The following is a 23,345-nucleotide window of genomic DNA, read 5'->3' on the forward strand; positions in this document are numbered from 1 at the left end:
AGGCCTTACTTTGTGTTTAACCGGAGCTGCATTAGGCTTCACGTGGATTTTGTGGACATAGTTTTTTTATTTTGCCTGGCACTTCAGAAAACAGGGCTGTGAAATTCTCTCTCGAGACTGACCCTACTCCATATTTAATCGAGAGTACTTGAACGTCGGTGCTGGGATCCAAGAGGTCTACCGACGCTCCACCAAACACTGTGAGGTCCACCGACGCTCCACCAAACACTGTGGGTTTGTGCCTGTTTCTTCTGACCTCTCCTTGACACCGTCCCACCATGTCTTTGTATGTTTGAATGGGCAGGATTGTCAAATCAGATCCCAAGTACGTCATCACTCAAGTCTCCTTAGCGTCCACTTTATTATGCAATGTGGTTTCTCCCTTCTTACTCTTGAGCTGTTTACCATGATGACAGTGGGCCTATCATCCTCATCTCTGCTCGTATTGGCCCTCACCTTCAATGTAGGTGGCCTTCTTTCCCCTCCATTTGCAGGCTATCGCAAAGTGACTGAATCTCCTGCAGTTCGAGCATTCTTTGCTACTTGCAGGACATTCCTTGTCATTAGCTAGGTGTAGTGTGCTCGTACATCTGTGACATTTCAGTTCCTCTCTCTTCTTTCCCCCTCTGTTGTCAAAGAAGTCTCTTCTGGATTTGTCACACTGCCCATTAGATCTGTGCCCAGCGCAGTTCCCGCCATTTCCTTGTGCTTGCACAAAGTCTCTTCCTCTGCTCTGTTGACTTGGATGGCCTTTTCTAAGTTCAACTCTTTTTCTAGAATATATTTGTCCGGCACCTTCCTGCAGTTGATATTTACCACCAACATGTTACAAATCATGTTCTCCATATTGTCGCCAAACCCACACAATGTAGCTTATTCTCTTATGCAGGTGACATAATCATCAACTGGCTCAGCATTTTCTTGTTTCCTGGTATAAAACTTCAGTCGGTGCAGCACTATATTCTCTTTACTTGAAAATCTTTTCACAATTCTGCGAATTGTCCATCAGTCTATGTTCTATAGTTGCTTCACTACAGGGAAGACAATGTTATTTAAATGTTGGTCTTTATACTGCAGCCTTATAATCAGGAAGGCAGAAGCCTTCACTAAGGAGGAGCGCCGGGAAATGTCTTGTTCCTCCGGCAGTCACTCCCTTCTCTCCCTGCGCTTCACGCGGGAAACCTCCTACATCCGCATAGCAGTCTTGCGAGATCACGGCACAGGCCATAATCTCGTAAGGCTGCCTCCCCACAATGATACACTAATTTAAGAAATTGTGAAATGTAAATACGTTTTTCAAAAGAGTTTAATGACTACAGTGTTATTTGTTTGCAGGCATTTTGTGATAAATGCCAAGCACGATCCATGGATCGAAGTGCTGATATGATAGAGCAATATGCTATAATATTATAATCAGCACATTTGAATAATGCAGTGGAAAGAACTGCTTCATTTAAAGGTGACATTTTGAAAATAATTTAAGATTTATAATAAAATACAAACATGTATGAAATATAATAAATAAAATGACTAGATCACATAGGTTAGGGCTGGAATCTAAGGGTGTGAAAATTCACACCTATCAAAGTGCATAGTAGTTATTGGATTATATTCCATACACCCACAGCACTAGAGCATTAAAACACAGGTTCTAAAGATGTAAAAAGTGGATAAAGGGGTTTGGAGGAAATATTATTTGTGTTGTGAAAATGGCCTGGTGATTTACTGCGGGCAATGATATGTCATGTACAGTGTGAAACTATCAAGATCCTGCTGACATTGTTGTCATCCCTTCACCACCCCCGAATCTTCTAGCATCATCAAGCTCTGGATAGGATCAGCAAACCTCTCAAATCCAAGTCCACCATTAGCCGCCAGTGTGGAGGGTTCCCTTTTCTTGCAAATAAAGATGTGTACAAGCACATTTATTTATGTATTTATTTGTGCATTTGTTAAGCGTGCCAGGCACAGGAGCATCAGGGCGATGGTTACAGAAGACATAAGAGAGACAGTGTAATTATAATACAATTATGGCGTTCAGCTATTTGTGGCTTGAAGTATACAGAGTTGATGAGAGTATTTGGAGTAGGTTGGCCTATAGGAGGGTGATTTTGCACATTGCTGAGAGAGGTTTCTTGGGGGCGAGTTAGTGAGGCATTTGTGCATGATAGCAAGGGATTTGAAGATGATGGGCCTCATTACCCGGTAGGCGGTGAGCCAGGTGCTATTAGCGCCATGGCTCATGCCGGTAAAATACCGGCACCGTCTTGGCGGAAAGGGGATTTACTGCCCCATTCCAAGCTTGGAGGGGCGGTAAATCCCCCTTCCGCCATTGCCCTTCCCCATTCCCATTTCTGCCCCATAGGGCTCTATGGGAATGGGGAAGGCGCTAATTACGGCACAGCAATTTTGCGGTGCCGTAATTAGCTCTGAGGTCCCTTAGCGGGTTGGATTTTAACGCCTGCAAAAAGCAGGCGTTAAATCCCCCAACCCGCAAAGGTACCTCGTAGTAAGGCGGTAGGGATTTACCGGTACCGGTATTTTACCGGTACCGGTAAATCCCTACCGCCATCCGTGTAATGAGGCCCGATGTGTTCACGGACTGGCAGCCAATCTACCCTATTTCTTGCTGCTGAAATGTGGTCCCTTTTGTGGATGTTGAGGGCAGCTCTGAGGGCATTGTTTTGTATGAGTTACATCTTTTAATGTTACGAGAGGACGTTTCAGTGAATAGAGCATTGCAGTAGTTAAGCCTAGAGACTATGAGAGCTCTCGCTATGGTGATACAACTTTCTGTGGATAGTGAGGGTTTACAGGCGTTGATTAACTTGGACGTATCCACAGTGGATGAGGCAATGGCGTTGACTTGTCTGGATAAGGAAACAGTGGCATTGAGGTAGACGCCCAGTGTCTTGACATTACTGGAGGTTTGGATGGTGAAGCCATCTATGGTGAAGGATTTGTAAAACTGGTCGAGTTTGCCGAGTGAGTTCTGTAATAACAGTATTTCGGTCTTTTGGTCGTTTAAGACAAAGATGGTGGGTAGCCATCCATGCCGGACAATATGGAAGAATGTAGGTTGGCTAAATCTGTTGTGTAGTTTCCTGTCAGAGGCAGAAGGATTTGCGTGTCATCCGCATACTTGGTATAGGAAATGCCTTTGTCGTCAAGCAGGTCAAATAGGGCTTGGTGAATAGATTGTACAGTGTGGGGGACATACAAGAGGCTTGTGGGACACCACCGGTCACTGCGGCTGGAGAAGCCACAGCTCTGGCAACTTAAGGTGAATTCAGGAGATCATGTGCTATTTTCTAATGTAGTGTGACCTTACGTTTTTTTCAAATTGAGAGGAACTGCGGCTCAACTCCCTCCCTTATGGATGACATGCCCCTAATACATAGGCTTCTGCATTTATTGGACAGAGCTCTTCTGCATTTCAGTGTTATATTTCCCGCCTTAGAATAGATGGAGTAAAAATATAAAATACATATCATGCCAATACAGACTCAAAAACATCTTTTCAAACTGTACCTGGTTATCTCTTACGGTATGACGTCTTATTACCTACAATCCCTAAACAATGTTTATACATAGTTTACTGTAGCCACATTCCACCAGCATTCAACACTAGCAAGCTATGGGGGTCATGGCATGGCTACCCCCTTACCGGGTACCGGGTCTGGATTCCTTGAATGAGGAATTGCCAGGCTATTATGACCTTGGAGGGCCCTGTAATTCCTCATTCAAGGAACCCCTCCCCATTTGAGCCCCCATAGGGCTCAGTGGGAATGGAGAGGATGCTAACAATGGGCCTGTTAATAACGGTTTTACCAGGCATCCTTAGCGGGTTCCCGTGAGCAGACTCATAATAGGGCGGTAAGGGGTTGACGGCTCCGGCACCTTTACCGGCGCCTTTAACCCCTTACCGCCCTCCTCGTAATGAGGCCCTATGTCTTTCTGCTTCACGCCATGAAATGTAACTATTATTTTTTCTTCGATCTGTAAAAAACTTATGCTCTTAATGGCCATGCAGGAAAATAGTCTGTATTGAAGAAAACTGTAGCAAAACTAAACAGAAATGTCATCATACCCTTCCTGAGGACTTACCACATTATGCCAGGAGCTTGCCCAGGAAAGGAGTGATAGAGATAGGGCGATAGTTAGCTGGGCATGACGAGTCGGAAGAGGGTTTCTTAAGAAGGGGATGCACAAGGGAGTGCTTGAGAGGGGATGGGAAGACTCCAGAGGCGAAGGAGTGATTGCAGAAGTCAGCAAGGGCAGGAGCCAAGGAGTCGATGTGGTCCTTAATAGTTTTGGAGGAGCAGGGGTGGACGTGTGCTGACGAGACTTTCATAGATCGGACTTGTCTCAAAACCTCATCAGCGGAAAAAAGGGGAAAGGCAGAGAAGGAGAGAGGAGGGATGGCTGCAGAAGGGCCAGAGGATGGGCAGGGAATAGAGGGGGGGAGGTGATGGGAGGAGAGTGAGGACAGGATGTCCTGAGTTTTAGAAATGAAGTGAGAGGCCAGTGCCCTACAGAGGGCCTGGGAGGAGACAGGAGAGGTATAGACTGCAGCAGGGTTGGCCAGCTCCTTGCAGATTTTAAAGAGTTCAGCCGAATTGTTAGATGCACTTAGTTCTAGAAGCGTTTAGATGGCCCACGTTGATAAAGAACCACACTCCTGTTTATGAAGTAGATATTTGATCATGGGCATGTACATTGCATATATTTTACAGTCACTAATTAGAAGGTATCATGTGCATTAAAAATACATCTGTGCCATGCTAGATTTGTTAGGAACTCAAATGAAGTGAATTTTAGAGAAAAAGTACTGGCTTACCTGTAAGTGTGGATCAGAACTGGTCCGCCATACACTAGTTTATTTCTCTATCCTCCTACTGGTACTCCCTACTCCACACCTGTGCTCTTTTTAACATTGCACAGAAATGTGCTACCCACACTCTACAAAATTAAATAATCCTTGCCTAACTGTTCCCCACCTAACACGCAGGCTGCTAAATGACTCTGTATTCAAATGAATTTCCCTTGTATTTAAATATGTCCATAGCTAGCTCTGCTATGTGGTTGAATTTGCCAACTCACACCCAAGCTAATCAACCCCTTCTGGCACTAGGCTCCCAAGACTACCCCAATCAGACAGGATACTGGGATATAAATAGCAAATGGTGCATAACAAAAGACTAAAATGTAATGTGAAATTAGAACAATTCCAAGATGGTAGATACAAACCTAGATAACGTAGGAAGAAAGCACAGAGACAATGGCGTATTAACACGCTCACCAGACTTTTGTTTTCTTTAGGTCACAGAGCACAAATATTACTTGTCATCGAATTAAATTGAGTTACAGGAATTAAAAACTAGTGAGAAATTTGAGTATATATTACAAAGCCACAACATGATTGTTGAGGCTACACTTATAACACAACACAGCATGATGAGTGAAGTGAGTTATTGTTGCTTCACAATCAAGCACATAAATCAACACTTTTACCATAAGTATAATTGTTCATCAGTCCATGACTTGTAACTGTATCCTTATAATCGGGAAGGCAGAAGCCTTCACTCAAGAGGAGTGCCAGGAAGCATCTTGTTCCTCCGGCGGTCGCTTGATTCTCTCCCTGCACTCGTGTGGGAAACCTCCTACATCTGCATAGCAGACTCGCTGTGATCTCGCAATGCTGTGTCCCCAAATACCTCCTTCAGTTGAGCAGTCTGGTACTACACCATCACAAAGTCTTGATACCTTGTTGGCTTTCTCTTTTCACGCTGGGGACGGCTCTCACCCAGCACCGGTCTTAGGTGTCTAGTCTCTGTTCCACTTCTTCCTCTGGAGGCAGTGACAAGGCTATTTCACCCTGCATTTCTCTTTCTTTCTGGACGGTAGTTCTGGTATCTCTCTCCTCCCAACTCTCTCATGGACTGCTCTCTCTATCCACAGTCTTTTGATCTTGTTGCAGTTCTGGAACTTCTGACAATGGTTCTGTAGTGATCTGTTCGTCCAACTTGGCACGTCGCTTCCTGAATGTACACTTTTCTCTGACCACCACTGGAACGCTGTACCCGGATCCTGTTGTTTGTGAGGCAATTTTATTTTCACTATGTCCCCTTCATTTACCCTGTTCTCCGGACCGCTCTGCAGGTGTCCATTTGTATTTTCATCGGGTCTTTACTCTTCTGGATTCTCCAGACAACATCTTTCATGTTGACAATGTCATCCTGTTTCACCTTGGATAAACAAGGGGGCACCACAGTGAAAGCGGCCCTCCTCCCCCTCAGTAGCTGAAAGGGCGACACCTTGGTAACTGCATTCGGGGTTAGGAGATGAGATGCTTTCACTTCTTTGGCTGTTTTGTAAGGGTCCATCCCTAAGGCCTTAGCTAATAGTAAGGCTCCTTTTATGAACCTATTTGTCCTTTCGACAAATCCATTAGCCTGGGGATGATAGAGGCGAGCCTTGATTTGCCTGATATTATGATCAAGCAGGAATTCTTCAATTTCTCTTGAAATGAGCTGGACACGGTTGCCTGGTACTATCTCTTTAGGTAGGCCTTACCTCTGAAAGATCTCGTTCAATACTTCTATGATGGTAGCCGTGGTGATGTTGGGTACGAATTCTACCTCTACCCACTTGGACAGGTAGTCTACCATCAACACTCCATATATGGGGTCAGGTGACATCGACTCAAGGGGACCAATGAAATCCAGGCCTAACTTGTGCAACACACCTGCAGGAATCTTGGTGGGAATCAACAGCGCTTGCCGCACTTTGAGCCTCTTGTGACTGTTCATGCACTTGTTGCAACTTTCAGTCATTATCTTGGTGTCCTGATCCATGTACGGCCACTGATACGATTCTCACACTCTTCACCGGTCTTATTTCCGCCAAGATGTCCTGAGTGTGCCCTGCATAGAATTACTTTCTGCATACCCATGGGAAGTATTGCTTGCTACCCTCTCTTCAATAACCCCTCGGCTTCACAAATGTCTTCACTCACTTTCCATTATGGTCTCAGTCCTTCGGGAATCGTCCTTTCACTGGGCCACCCATTCCTAGCCTAGTCAGCAACTTTTCCCATGGTCGCATCTTTGACTAGTTCTTCCCTCCAGTGGCTTTCGCTCCTTTCTAAGAATTCACAGCTTCTCAGATCACCCACTGATGCTACTGCACATTCATCTTGAAGGAACGTAGAGACTGGCTCTCCATGCTCCACCAGGCGCGATGTGCAGCCTGCTTGCGGATTCTTACATCTAGCTATATGCATTATTCATAGGTGTATTCTTGCAGTTTGGCAGCTATCCTAGCCAGTGGACGTCTTCATACCCCCTGGGTTCAACATGTGAATTATGGGTTTATGGTCTGTGACCAGGTGAAACTTCGTACCCCACACGTATATCCGAAAATACTCAACCGCCCATGCACATGCTAGCATCTCTTTTTTTGACAGTGCAGTAATTTTCTTCAGCTTCAGAGAGTGCTTTAGATGCAAATGCCACCACTGGCTTGACATCCCCTTTCTTCTGATCAGTGTGGCTTCCAACCCGTAGGCAATGGCATCAGTGGTGATATACGTTTCACACTTTCAGTTGAACGGTTTAAGACAGGGAGCATTTACTATCCTCCTCTTAACCTCTTCAAAAGCCGTCTTATGTTCTTCACACCATTCGTAAACTGCCCCTTTCCTAAGTAGCTCTAAATGGGGCCGTTTTCTCTGAAAAGTGCGGTACATACTTCGCATAGTACTCTTAACTATGGCTCGTAACAGATTCTTCTTGGGACTGACACCATCCTTTGAAATTTTGTACCCCAGATACTCAACATCCTGTACATTTATCTTACACTTTTTTCATATCTCAGGCATATTCCTGCATCTTGAAGTTTCTACAGCACTGCCCTCAAAACTCTAGCGTGGATCTCAGCCTCTTCTGCATAGGTAAGGATGTCATCCTTAAAGTATGACACGTTTACCAAGGAGCACAATAGGGAGTCCATCATCCTTTGGAATGCTGACGCAGTTGATGACAACCCAAAAGTGCATGCAGGTGTATTGATAAGTGCCTAAGGGCATGATGAATGCTGTAAGAGGTCTGGACTCTCTGTGTAGACTTATCTGGTGATATGTATCCCATCTACTTTCGAGAACAAATTAGCTTCTTTCATCATAAGAATGAGTTTGTTAATACTGCCCAGTGGGTCACTGTCCGTTATCACCCCCATGTTCAGGCTGCAGAGGTCGATGCATACTCGGATATCATTGGATTGCTGTTTCTTGATCAGTACCATGGGCTCTGCCACTCAGAGGATTCCAGTGTCTCTATGTACCTTCTTAAACATTTTCATTAGTTGAGTAGTTGAGCTTGCAAAGCTCTTCTTGCAGTTGCTGGTACAGGCCTTACTTTGTGTTTAACCGGAGCTGCATTAGGCTTCACGTGGATTTTGTGGACATAGTTTTTTTATTTTGCCTGGCACTTCAGAAAACAGGGCTGTGAAATTCTCTCTCGAGACTGACCCTACTCCATATTTAATCGAGAGTACTTGAACGTCGGTGCTGGGATCCAAGAGGTCTACCGACGCTCCACCAAACACTGTGAGGTCCACCGACGCTCCACCAAACACTGTGGGTTTGTGCCTGTTTCTTCTGACCTCTCCTTGACACCGTCCCACCATGTCTTTGTATGTTTGAATGGGCAGGATGGTCAAATCAGATCCCAAGTACGTCATCACTCAAGTCTCCTTAGCGTCCACTTTATTATGCAATGTGGTTTCTCCCTTCTTACTCTTGAGCTGTTTACCATGATGACAGTGGGCCTATCATCCTCATCTCTGCTCGTATTGGCCCTCACCTTCAATGTAGGTGGCCTTCTTTCCCCTCCATTTGCAGGCTATCGCAAAGTGACTGAATCTCCTGCAGTTCGAGCATTCTTTGCTACTTGCAGGACATTCCTTGTCATTAGCTAGGTGTAGTGTGCTCGTACATCTGTGACATTTCAGTTCCTCTCTCTTCTTTCCCCCTCTGTTGTCAAAGAAGTCTCTTCTGGATTTGTCACACTGCCCATTAGATCTGTGCCCAGCGCAGTTCCCGCCATTTCCTTGTGCTTGCACAAAGTCTCTTCCTCTGCTCTGTTGACTTGGATGGCCTTTTCTAAGTTCAACTCTTTTTCTAGAATATATTTGTCCGGCACCTTCCTGCAGTTGATATTTACCACCAACATGTTACAAATCATGTTCTCCATATTGTCGCCAAACCCACACAATGTAGCTAATTCTCTTATGCAGGTGACATAATCATCAACTGGCTCAGCATTTTCTTGTCTCCTGGTATAAAACTTCAGTCGGTGCAGCACTATATTCTCTTTACTTGAAAATCTTTTCACAATTCTGCGAATTGTCCATCAGTCTATGTTCTATAGTTGCTTCACTACAGGGAAGACAATGTTATTTAAATGTTGGTCTTTATACTGCAGCCTTATAATCAGGAATGCAGAAGCCTTCACTAAGGAGGAGCGCCGGGAAATGTCTTGTTCCTCCGGCAGTCACTCCCTTCTCTCCCTGCGCTTCACGCGGGAAACCTCCTACATCCGCATAGCAGTCTTGCGAGATCACGGCACAGGCCATAATCTCGTAAGGCTGCCTCCCCACAATGATACACTAATTTAAGAAATTGTGAAATGTAAATACGTTTTTCAAAAGAGTTTAATGACTACAGTGTTATTTGTTTGCAGGCATTTTGTGATAAATGCCAAGCACGATCCATGGATCGAAGTGCTGATATGATAGAGCAATATGCTATAATATTATAATCAGCACATTTGAATAATGCAGTGGAAAGAACTGCTTCATTTAAAGGTGACATTTTAAAAATAATTTAAGATTTATAATAAAATACAAACATGTATGAAATATAATAAATAAAATGACTAGATCACATAGGTTAGGGCTGGAATCTAAGGGTGTGAAAATTCACACCTATCAAAGTGCATAGTAGTTATTGGATTATATTCCATACACCCACAGCATTAGAGCATTAAAACACAGGTTCTAAAGATGTAAAAAGTGGATAAAGGGGTTTGGAGGAAATATTATTTGTGTTGTGAAAATGGCCTGGTGATTTACTGCGGGCAATGATATGTCATGTACAGTGTGAAACTATCAAGATCTTGCTGACATTGTTGTCATCCCTTCACTACCCCCGAATCTTCTAGCATCATCAAGCTCTGGATAGGATCAGCAAACCTCTCAAATCCAAGTCCACCATTAGCCGCCAGTGTGGAGGGTTCCCTTTTCTTGCAAATAAAGATGTGTACAAGCACATTTATTTATGTATTTATTTGTGCATTTGTTAAGCGTGCCAGGCACAGGAGCATCAGGGCGATGGTTACAGAAGACATAAGAGAGACAGTGTAATTATAATACAATTATGGCGTTCAGCTATTTGTGGCTTGAAGTATACAGAGTTGATGAGAGTATTTGGAGTAGGTTGGCCTATAGGAGTGTGATTTTGCACATTGCTGAGAGAGGTTTCTTGGGGGGGCGAGTTAGTGAGGCATTTGTGCATGATAGCAAGGGATTTGAAGATGATGGGCCTCATTACCCGGTAGGCGGTGAGCCAGGCGCTATTAGCGCCATGGCTCATGCCGGTAAAATACCGGCACCGTCTTGGCGGAAAGGGAATTTACCGCCCCATTCCAAGGTTGGAGGGGCGGTAAATCCCCCTTCCGCCATTGGCTTTCCCCATTCCCATTTCTGCCCCATAGGGCTCTATGGGAATGGGGAAGGCGCTAATTACGGCACTGCAATTTTGCGGTGCCGTAATTAGCTCTGAGGTCCCTTAGCGGGTTGGATTTTAACGCCTGCAAAAAGCAGGCGTTAAATCCCCCAACCCGCAAAGGGACCTCGTAGTAAGGCGGTAGGGATTTACCGGTACCGGTATTTTACCGGTACCGGTAAATCCCTACCGCCATCCGTGTAATGAGGCCCGATGTGTTCACGGACTGGCAGCCAATCTACCCTATTTCTTGCTGCTGAAATGTGGTCCCTTTTGTGGATGTTGAGGGCAGCTCTGAGGGCATTGTTTTGTTTGAGTTGCATTTTTTAATGTTACGAGAGGACGTTTCAGTGAATAGAGCATTGCAGTAGTTAAGCCTAGAGACTATGAGAGCTCTCGCTATGGTGATACAACTTTCTGTGGATAGTGAGGGTTTACAGGTGTTGATTAACTTGGACGTATGCACAGTGGATGAGGCAATGGCGTTGACTTGTCTGGATAAGGAAACAGTGGCATTGAGGTAGACGCCCAGTGTCTTGACATTACTGGAGGTTTGGATGGTGAAGCCATCTATGGCGAAGGATTTGTAAAACTGGTCGAGTTTGCCGAGTGAGTTCTGTAATAACAGTATTTCGGTCTTTTGGTCGTTTAAGATAAAGATGGTGGGTAGCCATCCATGCCGGACAATATGGAAGAATGTAGGTTGGCTAAATCTGTTGTGTAGTTTCCTGTCAGAGGCAGAAGGATTTGCGTGTCATCCGCATACTTGGTATAGGAAATGCCTTTGTCGTCAAGCAGGTCAAATAGGGCTTGGTGAATAGATTGTACAGTGTGGGGGACATACAAGAGGCTTGTGGGACACCACCGGTCACTGCGGCTGGAGAAGCCACAGCACTGGCAACTTAAGGTGAATTCAGGAGATCATGTGCTATTTTCTAATGTAGTGTGACCTTACGTTTTTTCAAATTGAGAGGAACTGCGGCTCAACTCCCTCCCTTATGGATGACATGCCCCTAATACATAGGCTTCTGCATTTATTGGACAGAGCTCTTCTGCATTTCAGTGTTATATTTCCCGCCTTAGAATAGATGGAGTAAAAATATAAAATACATATCATGCCAATACAGACTCAAAAACATCTTTTCAAACTGTACCTGGTTATCTCTTACGGGATAACGTCTTATTACCTACAATCCCTAAACAATGTTTATACATAGTTTACTGTAGCCACATTCCACCAGCATTCAACACTAGCAAACTATGGGGGTCATGGCATGGCTACCCCCTTACCGGGTACCGGGTCTGGATTCCTTGAATGACGAATTGCCAGGCTATTACGACCTTGGAGGGCCCTGTAATTCCTCATTCAAGGAACCCCTCCCCATTTGAGCCCCCATAGGGCTCAATGGGAATGGAGAGGATGCTAACAATGGGCCTGTTAATAACGGTTTTATCAGGCATCCTTAGCGGGTTCCCGTGAGCAGACTCATAATAGGGCGGTAAGGGGTTGACGGCTCCAGCACCTTTACCGGCACCTTTAACCCCTTACCGCCCTCCTCGTAATGAGGCCCTATGTCTTTCTGCTTCACGCCATGAAATGTAACTATTATTTTTTCTTCGATCTGTAAAAAACGTATTCTCTTAATGGCCATGCAGGAAAATAGTCTGTATTGAAGAAAACTGTAGCAAAAGTAAACAGAAAAATGTCATCATTCCCTTCCTGGGGACTTACCACATTATGCCACTTTCTCGAATGACCTCCCCGGACGGCATGGCAGACATCTTGTAGTAGCAAGGACAAGAACCTAAGGGCACACATTTGCCAGTGTCATCCATCAAGGCCCCATCTTGGCAGGTGCAGCCATCCACAGGAACAAATTTGATGCTGGATGTGATATCACGCTCGCTGCGGGATCGACAGGTAGCCTGACTGCTGCTGATGATGTAGCGGTACGTCTGGGATTCTGGGCAGTTGCTGGTGTATTTGTCTTTTAATGAAGCAGAAATTAATTATATTTATATAAACCTGAATTCCAGAGGTTAGACAACTAAGAACAGAAGATTCCAATCCTGCCCAGCATTTACATATTGATTCATATGAACATACCACAGCCATTCCAGGGATCTATCTATTTTCAGATGGTGGGCAATAAAGTTTGGCACATGGGTTTTGGCCCACTTCAACCTCATTGTACTTTCTTTTCCCCTTTCCTCTTTCATCTCTCATCCTCCTGCACCTTTGATTGTACAGCTCTGGGCTCTATAGATGTATCCAAATCATAGAGCTGTTTCCCCAAAGTTATCAGAATTCTGTCACACAGAGTGTGATCGAGCAGAGACCTTGAGATGAAATTGTCAAAATAAGTATGGTTTTATTGTTCAACAAATTGACTTGGGCTAAGGAGCAGCTCAAATCAGAATGGATGCTTCTCTTTGAAAGATGGTGAATGGCAAGAGAACTAAATAAGGGTACTGAATACTCATACAGCTCTGCTTAAGTCTTTGTCCCCTGAGTTCAATTACAACAACAATTTGTAGTGAGGAAGGCAGACATGGATTGAGACCATAAACAAAAACCACCCATGGTTCCTTTATTCTGGATCACTGATAACCTGAATACCAACCATCAGGTCGATTCATGTAATTCCTCACAAAAGTGTCGCACGATAAAATCAATTTCCGCGCACAGCGTATTCGTGGATTCTCGCCTCCAAAAGCAGACGAGGCGCAGAGTGGCGCAGCAACCCTGCAGCAGCGCCAGTTACGCCCCCAAGAACGCCCTCGCGCAAGGAAAAGCCATCAAGATCGCAAAACCATCGCAAAGGGCTGCGCCAACCCTGTACCAGTTTACTGGACTGGCAAACAGCAAACGCAAAGCGGGGAACGCGTATTACGGGTGCCGGGAACACACGTGCGCAAGAATTTTCACACGCGATCTGGCCTGGGGGAGCGTGTGCATGTATTTCAGGGGTGCGCGAGAAGTATTACACGCGAATGGCCTGGGTGCGTGTATTTCAGGGGTGCGCGAGAAGTTCCACACGCGAATGGCCTGGGCGCGTGTATTTCAGGGGTGCGCGAGAAGTTCTACACGCGAATGGCCTGGGCGCGTGTATTTCAGGGGTGCGCGAGAAGTTCTACACACGAATGGCCTGGGCACGTGTATTTCAGGGGTGCGCGAGAAGTTCCACACGCGATTGGCCTGGGCGCGTGTATTTCAGGGGTGCGCGAGAAGTTCCACACGCGATTGGCCTGGGTGCGTGTATTTCAGAGGTGCGCGAGAAGTTCCACACGCGATTGGCCTGGGCGCGTGTATTTCAGGGGTGCGCGAGAAGTTCCACACGTGATTGCCCTGGGCGCGTGTATTTCAGGGGTGCGCGAGAAGTTCCACACGCGATTGGCCTGGGCGCGTGTATTTCAGAGGTGCGCGAGAAGTTCCACACGCGGTTGTCCTGGGCGCGTGTATTTCAGGGATGCGCGAGAAGTACCACACGCGATTGGCCTGGGCGCGTGTATTTCAGAGGTGCGCGAGAAGTTCAACACGCGGTTGCCCTGGGCGCGTGTATTTCAGGGGTGCGCGAGAAGTTCCACACGCGATTGGCCTGGGCGCGTGTATTACAGGGGTGCGCGAGAAGTTCCACACGCGATTTGCCTGGGCGCGTGTATCGCAGGGGTGCGCGAGATGTTCCACACGCGATTGGCCTGGGCGCGTGTATCTCAGGGGTGCGCGAGAAGTTCCACCCCCCGGCGGGGGCAGGGATGCCTCCTCCACCAGCCTGGCCGCACCGTCAGAGGCAGCTCCACAGGGCACCCAGGTGACTGATGGGTGGGAAGATGGCACGGAGGACGACTGGCGCGTATGGGGGTTCAGTTGAGGAGGGGGTCGTAGCAAGCCCCATCAAACGGAGGAATCCTGCCTGGGTGACCTGTCCCAGCAGGCTGACGTGGTCAACGAGCCATTTGAGATCATGTGCAGTCTCCTCATGAAAAGACTGCAGGTCACCTCGCATGGCCCGTTGACGCAACGCCACACCAGTCAGGATAGGCTCAACCCGGACCCACGTCCGAAGGCAGAGGAAGGCCAGTTGTCGTTTGCTCACCCCCTGCCTGAAAACGGGTCTGGACGTAGGCATCCCTGCTGGTGCAAGATGATGCAGGGACAGGATCAGGGACAGGATTGCACACAGGCACCTCCGCGGCGGCCTGTGCTGCCTCCTGTCCCTGGTCCTGCACTGCACCACTAGCAGCAGTGGGATCCCCACCTCCAGACCCCATCTCTGTTGCTTGCACGGCCTCCTCCTCCACCAAACCCCCCACCAACCTGGATGACTCCGTGCCATCTTCCCCCATTGGGCCCTGTGGGGTCCCAGCTGCCCCTTCTGCTGCCGAGGAGTCCAACTCCAACCTCCGCCTCTTGGACCTCCCCCCGGCAGCTGCGGCCTGGGACGCGGCACCAGTCTCCTCACTCCCCGACGAGATGGCAACATGGGAGGGGAGCCGGGCCTTGAGTCTCCGGCTGGCGGTGGGATCCCCGCCGCTGTGCTCCACAGCACCTTCTCCGCCCTCTTCATCAGTTGACGCTGCAGACAGGGAGAAATAAAACACAGGCATCAGGGCACTGTAGAATGGACACATACACACATGACAGTTGTACATGAGTGGCATTGGCAAACCTCAGACATGCCATCACAATCCCCAACACACATGTCATTTCAACTCGCACACATGAGCCATACCACAGCCATATCGCAACTGCCAGCACCATCCATACCCATACAACAGCATGAGCAGGCAAAGCTGAGCCAGACATCACATGCAACACAGGAAGTGCACCACACATGTACACACACCACCACACTTGCATGCATGTGTACACCTCTGCCAAGTGTCGCAGTGTTCAGATGGGCATCCATGTCACATCTGTTGCATCACTGTTGCACCCTTGTCAAATACACACCAATGCACATGTACACAGTGCTGATACATGCAGCTGAAAACAACATACATGCGTGACATCACGGACATGTCTACTTACATACACATTCATCCAAACATGTGTGCCCACACAACTGCATTTGGCATGCAAGCCTACAAACACAAGCACCATCCATGCCTCACACATTACAGCCCTCGCATGTGTTAGCCCCACGGCCCTGTACACCCCCACCCATACTTGACCCCATACAAACAGATGTGCAACCTGCACACTACTGAAACATCACCACACGCACAGCTCACAATCAGGATGCATGTACACTTACTGCTCGACTCCAGACGGGTCTCCCTCTCAAGGACCTGGACGTGGAGCGCTGGGGATATGCGTTCCAGGACCTTCATCTGATCTTCTGACAAGTGGCCCCGGCGCCCCTTGGCATCCGCTGCCTTCAACAGGCGCCGGGCCTTGTTCAGGGTCCTGGACCTGAAGTCCTCCCAGCGCTTCTTGACATGTTGGAAGTCGCGGACTGCCACCCCCTCCGCGTTGATGTCAGTCCAGATCCGAGTTCGTCCTTCCTTGTCGGCGCGGGAACTTCCGAAGAGGGCATCATACTGCCCCAGGACTTGCTCCACCAGGACACCAACTTCGGTGGCACTGAAGCTGGGGCCCCTCTGCCTCTCTGGCCGGGGGTTGTCAGTGGTGCCAGATGTTGCAGTGCCCGACATGACAACCCCAGAGGCAGGAGTGGGTGGGAAACTGGGTCCTGGGGCTGGGCTGTGGAGCGATGGAATCCCAGTCGGGAGTCTTCGGTTCCAGCAGGGGTGGTCACAGCAACAGCACCCCTGGCTGATGTGCAGGCAGCAAATGGCAGGGCACGTGGGCAGCAGGCAGTCAGGCAGCAGCAGATGGCAGGTGGGAGCGTGCTCGGGGCTCTGGGGGGCAGTAGTTCGGCCTTCTGGGCAGGAGCGTGGTCTTCCGTGTGCTTACGCGTGGCCAGCTTGATACGGAGTGATTTGGCACGTGAAAATTCTGCACGTCAGCGTGTAATTCGAGGAAAGGCCCTTAGCGCGTAAGCGCGTCAGCACGCATACGCGATTCCATTGGACCAAAGGCCCTTAGTGCGTATGCGCGTCTGTGACGTATCGCGCACGGGCGTTGCTTTTCGTGGGGTGAGGTGCGTGTGTTTTGCAGGCGTTGGGGTTCACACGCTATCACTTCACAGCGGGTGGGTGTTGGCTACGTGTTCTTCTACACGCAAGGCAGATGGGTGAGTGGTACCCTGCTCCCCCAGGCCCGATCGCGTGTGAAACCACCCGCAAGCCCCAGAAATACACGTACCCCGCTCCCCCAGGCCTGATTGCTCATAAAACCACCCGCGAGCCCCTGAAATACACGCGCCCAGGCCAATCGCGTGTGGAACTTCTCGCGCACCTCTGAAATACACGCGCCCAGGCCAATCGCGTGTGGTACTTCTCGCGCACCCCTGAAATACACGCGCCCAGGGCAATCGCGTGTGGAACTTCTCGCGCACCTCTGGAATACACGTGCCCAGGGCAATCGCGTGTGGAACTTCTCGCGCACCCCTGAAATACACACGCCCAGGGCAATCGCGTGTGGAACTTCTCGCGCACCTCTGAAATACACGCACCCAGGCCAATCGCGTGTGGAACTTCTCGCGCACCTCTGAAATACACGCGCCCAGGCCAATCGCGTGTGGAACTTCACGCGCACCTCTGAAATACACGCACACGCTCCCCCAGGCCCGATCGCGTGTGGAACTTCTCGCGCACCTCTGAAATACACACGCCCAGGCAAATCGCGTGTGAGAAACTTCTCGCGCACCTCTGGAATACACGCACAGGCTCCCCCAGGCCCGATCGCGTGTGAAACTTCTCGCGCACCTCTGAAATACACGCGCCCAGGCCAATCGCGTGTGAAACTTCTCGCGCACCTCTGAAATACACGCACATGCTCCCCCAGGCCCGATCGCATGTGGAACTTCTCGCGCACCTCTGAAATACACGCGCCCAGGCCAATCGCGTGTGAGAAACTTCTCGCGCACCTCTGGAATACATGCACACGCTCCCCCAGGCCCAATTGCGTGTGAAACTTCTCGCGTACCTCTGAAATACACGCACACGCTCCCCCAGGCCTGATCGCATGTGAAACATCTTGCGCACCTCTGAAATACACGCACACAGTCCTGCAGGCCCGATCGCGTGTGAAACTTCTCGCGCACCTCTGAGATACACGCACACGCTCCCCCAGGCCCGATCGCGTGTGGGCCTTCTCGCGCATGTAGCACTTTGGCGCACATTTTTTTCCTGCGCAGGGACGCTACCGATTGCTTTTGTGTGGCGGACATGTATGGGCCTGTGCGCGTCTTTGGCCGTGCGCTGTTTTTCCCTATTCGATTCCATGAATACGTGTTGTAGGCGAGCGTGTGGGCGTTCTGCGCACTTGCCTCCTGTACTTCCCCCGTGAAGCCCACATTTTCACGAGTTGTTCCCCATTCTGCGTGTGACGCCCCGTGTTACGCCTACTTTTGTTATGTGCGCCGCGCTATGTGCGAATTCGCTGTGGCCTTATCGCACGGCGTTCGATGACCTGTGCGCCAGCGTGCGCCGCGCACTTTTTCAGCGCACATCCCACATTTTGCACGTGCACGGACTTCCATGAATAGATGTGCGATGTTTTCTGTGCGATAATCGCACTTGCCCTGCGATTTTTGCTATTTCACTGCAAATCACACGTTTTCGCACGCGTGCGCCGTTTTTTCGGCGCACATCAATTCCATGAATCGGCCTGCAAGTCTCTTGATGTCTTGGAACCTCGGTTCCGGAGAGCTTCATTATACACTAGTCTCCTCCAGCTGAGATGAGTCAGTGCAATATCAATTGCTGAGCAATGGTTGGCTCTACTCTGCCATATTTGCTTAGTTGCCACTGAGAGGCGATTACTTTTCTTCCTGTCCTCTGTCGTTTTACTGGCCATCGTCATTACATCTGACCACCAATGACCGTTTCTTTGTGGGTCTGATTACTGGTATGGGCTTCTGCCACTCTTCTCTGTTTCTGGGTTTGTCTCACAAGCGCCTCCGACAGGCTCAGCTTCTTCTATTTAGAATTCCGCACCCAGGGAGCTTCTGGTTTGCCATCCATTGGCTCTGAACTGTTAGGCAAGCGGTTTTTTGCATATTTGATGGACTTCCCAAACCCACCCCGACTCAGACAATGGCTCCCTACTTCTTTCTCCTTGTCTCAGACAAGGGCAAGTGTTCTTAAGTGTCTTTGGTAAGTTTGCAAATTCCACCAAATGCTCAGTATGGATCCAAATTAATTAATTAATTAATTAATTAATTAATTGGCCTACACCAATCCCTGGCCTCATTTGACTTTAAATGAGGGCTGAGACTCTCACGGATCAGATCATCTGAAGACTTTGCAAGGAGTAAGAAGAAGGACTCATTTGGACCCAAGCCGAAGGTACAGTCTACCTTACATCTTCTGCCAATGAAGGAAGGGCAGGAGTTCCAAGAGAGAAGCAAGATCCCTCCCCTAAACATCTCCTAGGGAACAGAGGGAGATTCCGGACTCAGAGGACCTGTTCACAAGCTCCAGAACCGGTACCCAGCCAGCACATAGCGTTCCCTAATAGGTTCTGACAGCAAGCATCCTAGGTGGGTAGTGCCAGAGAGTCTCTGGATATAGGGCAAGGCCATTGCCTGCTAACACCCTCCTGAGCTTTGGGCCGTCCGCCTTGATAGGACACAAGCCCTGCGAAGAAGCAAGGAGTGTCACACAAACATCATCCAGCATTCCTCTTTTAAAGGACAGTCAAGTCCTCGAACTGCATCCAGCTGCACCGCTGACTGTTGTCATGCCGCAGTCGCCAGAGCCATCTGGGGCGCCTTGACCAGCATTCCAGATCCACCAACCAGCATAGAGACAATGATTCTTGGCCCTGAGCCGCTGCGCCGGACAACCTGCAGATGTTCATCCAGCCTTGCTTGCCGAACTACCTGCCACCTGGTACCAGAAGCTGTCTCCCACCACTAACTCTGTCTCACGGGCTGGAAAGTGCCCTGGAACCGCCTCAACGCTGTTGACCACCAAGGACTTCTTCAGCACAGGGTACATTGTGGTTCTGCCCCCCTGGTCCTTCTCTGAAGGCCCATAGAGACAGTTAGGACCCTTTCTCCTTGGTCTGTTACGTTCACCTGATATCCACAGGGACGCCACTCAGCCCTGGGTGGAAGATTGGCATTCTCAAACCCTCTCCCTTGATAGTGTGTTGGACGTGGATAGCGCCTGCAATAGAGGAGAACTGGATGTAAGGCTTTAATGTCTCGCTTGGATTAATTCCCACCTCCCTCAGCCTCAAATTCCTCCCTTAAATCTAGTCTCTCTCCTGACCTTAATATTAGTTATGGTGTGCTCTCCGTCCTGTGTCTCTGTGCAGAGGCGCGTTAAAGGTGTGGGCGTTCTGCGACCTAGTTGCTTCAATGGTGTGTTGCCCCGTGTTCGGGTCCAGGCCTGCTGTGACTCTGATTTGCTTGATGCGGTAGGTACTACTGTTTTACAGTCTTTTATCTTTTCCTCTTTTGCCTTTTTGTTGTTATTAATGTCTCTAGTTTCTTTCCCTCAGATGAGTTGGAGAGTTTTGGCTTTGCCGTGCTGTATAGGATGAGAATCCCAGCAAGGTGAGTGAATGCGCGGTGCGTAGCGCTTGCTTGCCTTTTCTTTTTGCTGAGCTGTGCCTGTGCCTCTTCCTTTGCAGGTCGTTATGATGTTCCAGGCAGCTGTGATGTTCCGAGATCAAGGAGAGACTACACCTGGTAAGTGGTTTTCGTTGTCCTTGCGTGGCCGTGAGTGAGCGCTCACTAATAATATCTCTTTTTGTCTTTTTCAGGTTGCTGCAGCGTTCCGAAGATGGATGCGGCGTCGTGATCAAGAATCTCCAGATCACGTGGATTCAGGTGAGCAGCTGGTGGTAGTTTGAAGATGGAAGATTCAAGACCAAAGCCAAGCTGCTACTTACAAGTAAGCACTGAATAATGGTGTTCTTCTTCTTCCAGATAGAGGATTCAGCACGTGGCAGGATGCAAGAAACACTGGAGATCAGAGCGGGACACGGTGAGCGTTACGCTGCTAAATGCAGAATAACGCGAAGCATGTGCTGCTGTTTGGATGTGGCTTATATAGCCCAAGTAAAGTAGTTCCAGGCAAAGTAGTCCCAGGCCCAGCCACACCCGAAACACTAGACCGCATAGCTCAGTTCTTTGGAACCGAGCTATGTGAGCGCCTCCATGTTGACTGAAGTCCCAATCCAAATGTTGTCCTTCACATAACAGTATGAGAATAACGCCAAAGGCGCCAGGACTGGCTCCAAGAGAGTCCCTGATGGTGTTTTGTGGCCCTTGAGGCCACAATGGAAGCCTGTAACCTGGCCCCAACCGAAAGGCTGGTTTGGCCATGATGACCAGGGGCATGAATCGTGACAGGTGTTGAACCCAATTAACCTTGAACAGTAAGACTCATTGCTTAACCAACTACCCTCCGGTCAGTATCCAGAGTGTATCCCTTTCTTTTGTGAAACTGTCTGCCATCTGTGTTCCTTTACAGAGTGGGTTGTAATTGTAGTGTGCTAGAACTGTCTGTTGTAGTAATAATAAAGTAGATATTTGTATACAACCTTGACTGGACAGCCCCTTTTATCATTGGGTAATAATTGTATTTTTGCTGTGTTGCGACTAACCAACGATCCACAACCTTGAAGAAATAAGCCTGCCTTTCCGTCCACATTACCAAAAATTGGACAAGAAGGTCTTACAGTCCACTTGTATTCCAATCTGTTCGAATCCCTTCTGATGTGCAAGAGGTGTGAGGTTGATTGATGGTCCCTGGACCGCTGGTACCCCAGAAGTTGATCTGTCACAACGATTTTGCAATCAGGCAGTCATCTCATGGTGATATCCTGATTTGACCATGCTCTCTATATCACCACTGTGGGTCTCTCCCGCTTTACACGTCTAGAATTTGAGGTCCTAGCTGCCTCAATGACGTCACTGCACTCTCGGTTAGAGGCAGTTCACAATCCAATACATTAAAGGTTTGGGCTTGCAGGCCCCAATTTGGGTTCATGCAAGCTGAGAGCCCTTTATAGACGAGTGCACTCCTGCCTCTAGAGGGGAGTTGCTAGATAGAGGCTAGGAATAAGGGACCCACCATGTACTACCTACAGGATTGATATTAACTAGTAGGTGTCCTTCCCTGTCCCAACAAACCATTTCCCAATCTCACATTTGCCCCATTTCACTAGTGACACCTATTAACCTTACTAGGCAATGCATTGCAGGACAGTGGATAGAGAAGGGGTGGCAGCATACATGCTGGTTATTCCCAGAGGAGCTCAGCAACTGTCTGAGAGGGGGCAGTCACCAAAAACCCCAAGGATTATTCATAGGTTTGGTACCAGTGCCTGATGATAGCTTGGAAAGAAGCCTCAGAAAATGTAGTCTCAGCAAGGAACCTACATACTGATGGCCACTCTAACATGGAAGTGTCTTCAAAGTCACCAACTGACCCCTATTATAGAACTGACTGTGTGTGACCATTAGGGGTTGAGAGGCCCTGCAATGCAGAAACTTTAGGTACATGGGGGATAATACTGGTCACCTGCAACTAAAAGGGCTCCCCACCAGCTCTTCAGCACTAGTGCTACATGATGGCCTTACTGTGCCATAAAGCAATATACAAGCAACAAGTATGTCACATAACCTTATGTGGTGACAGCCATGTAACACACACATCCCCCTGTACAGGAGCACTGATCAGAGCAGCAACTACACCACATTAGACTACATTATTAGAATATTACACTGTTCCTACGCACTGCACCCATCCATCATTTAGTGAGATCTGGCTATGAAGTATAATATCTAATCTTTAGTGGTTCACTTTACAGAGGGACATCTCCAATGTAATCCTCCCACCAGCTGAACATTTCCACCCCACAAAGAGACAAAAACAGGCTATTTTAATCAGAATCTGTTATATTTAAAGGTTGGCCCCCTATAGACAACTCTGGGGATCTCACCAAGAATAGTTCAAATGAGTACAGGCAGCGTGTCTACAAAAAGGAAAATGCATCCTGCCTGCTGTTATCTTACTGTTTTTCACAGACATTTTAAAAAACATCCATACATTGAAAAAAGATATGTATGCCATGGTTACTTTACAATGTGGACACATATATTAACATAAGCCACCTCCCACTTGATATCTAAAGGGGAAGTAGTTCTCATATTAAATTGGAAAAAAAAATGTTATTTAGTGTTTCTAAGAAATCACTGACAGATATTGGCATTAGAGATATTTATTTCTTTACAATAAATTTCACCAATTCTGGGACTGATTCAAATTTAAAGAGCTGGACACTATCTTGACAAACTATTGGTTCACAGATTGAGCATCAATATATTTGGCATCTGTTGTAATTTTGGTTTGGTTGAAAATAATTGTAAAGGCTTAGATGTCTTCAAAGTTCGCTTTCTTCTGGAGTGAGGGGACATCAAGGGCTAACTCTCTCTTTGATCAATGTATTAATTAAGGAATATATTTTAAT

General features: G+C 48.0%; 1 protein-coding gene across 1 annotated transcript in view; it reads right to left on the reverse strand.

Moving 5' to 3' along the window:
• Window positions 1-23,345, reverse strand: part of LOC138505067 (mucin-5B-like) — a 490,455-nt gene that overhangs the window by 247,991 nt on the left and 219,119 nt on the right. The window contains exon 12 of the mRNA XM_069625390.1: window positions 12,519-12,774. Coding sequence (XP_069481491.1) covers window positions 12,519-12,774 — 256 coding nt within the window. The remainder of the gene's footprint in view (window positions 1-12,518; window positions 12,775-23,345) is intronic.

This window comes from Ambystoma mexicanum, chromosome 11, assembly GCF_040938575.1.
Source record: "Ambystoma mexicanum isolate Mex_15411 chromosome 11, UKY_AmexF1_1, whole genome shotgun sequence".
Taxonomy (NCBI): domain Eukaryota; kingdom Metazoa; phylum Chordata; class Amphibia; order Caudata; family Ambystomatidae; genus Ambystoma; species Ambystoma mexicanum.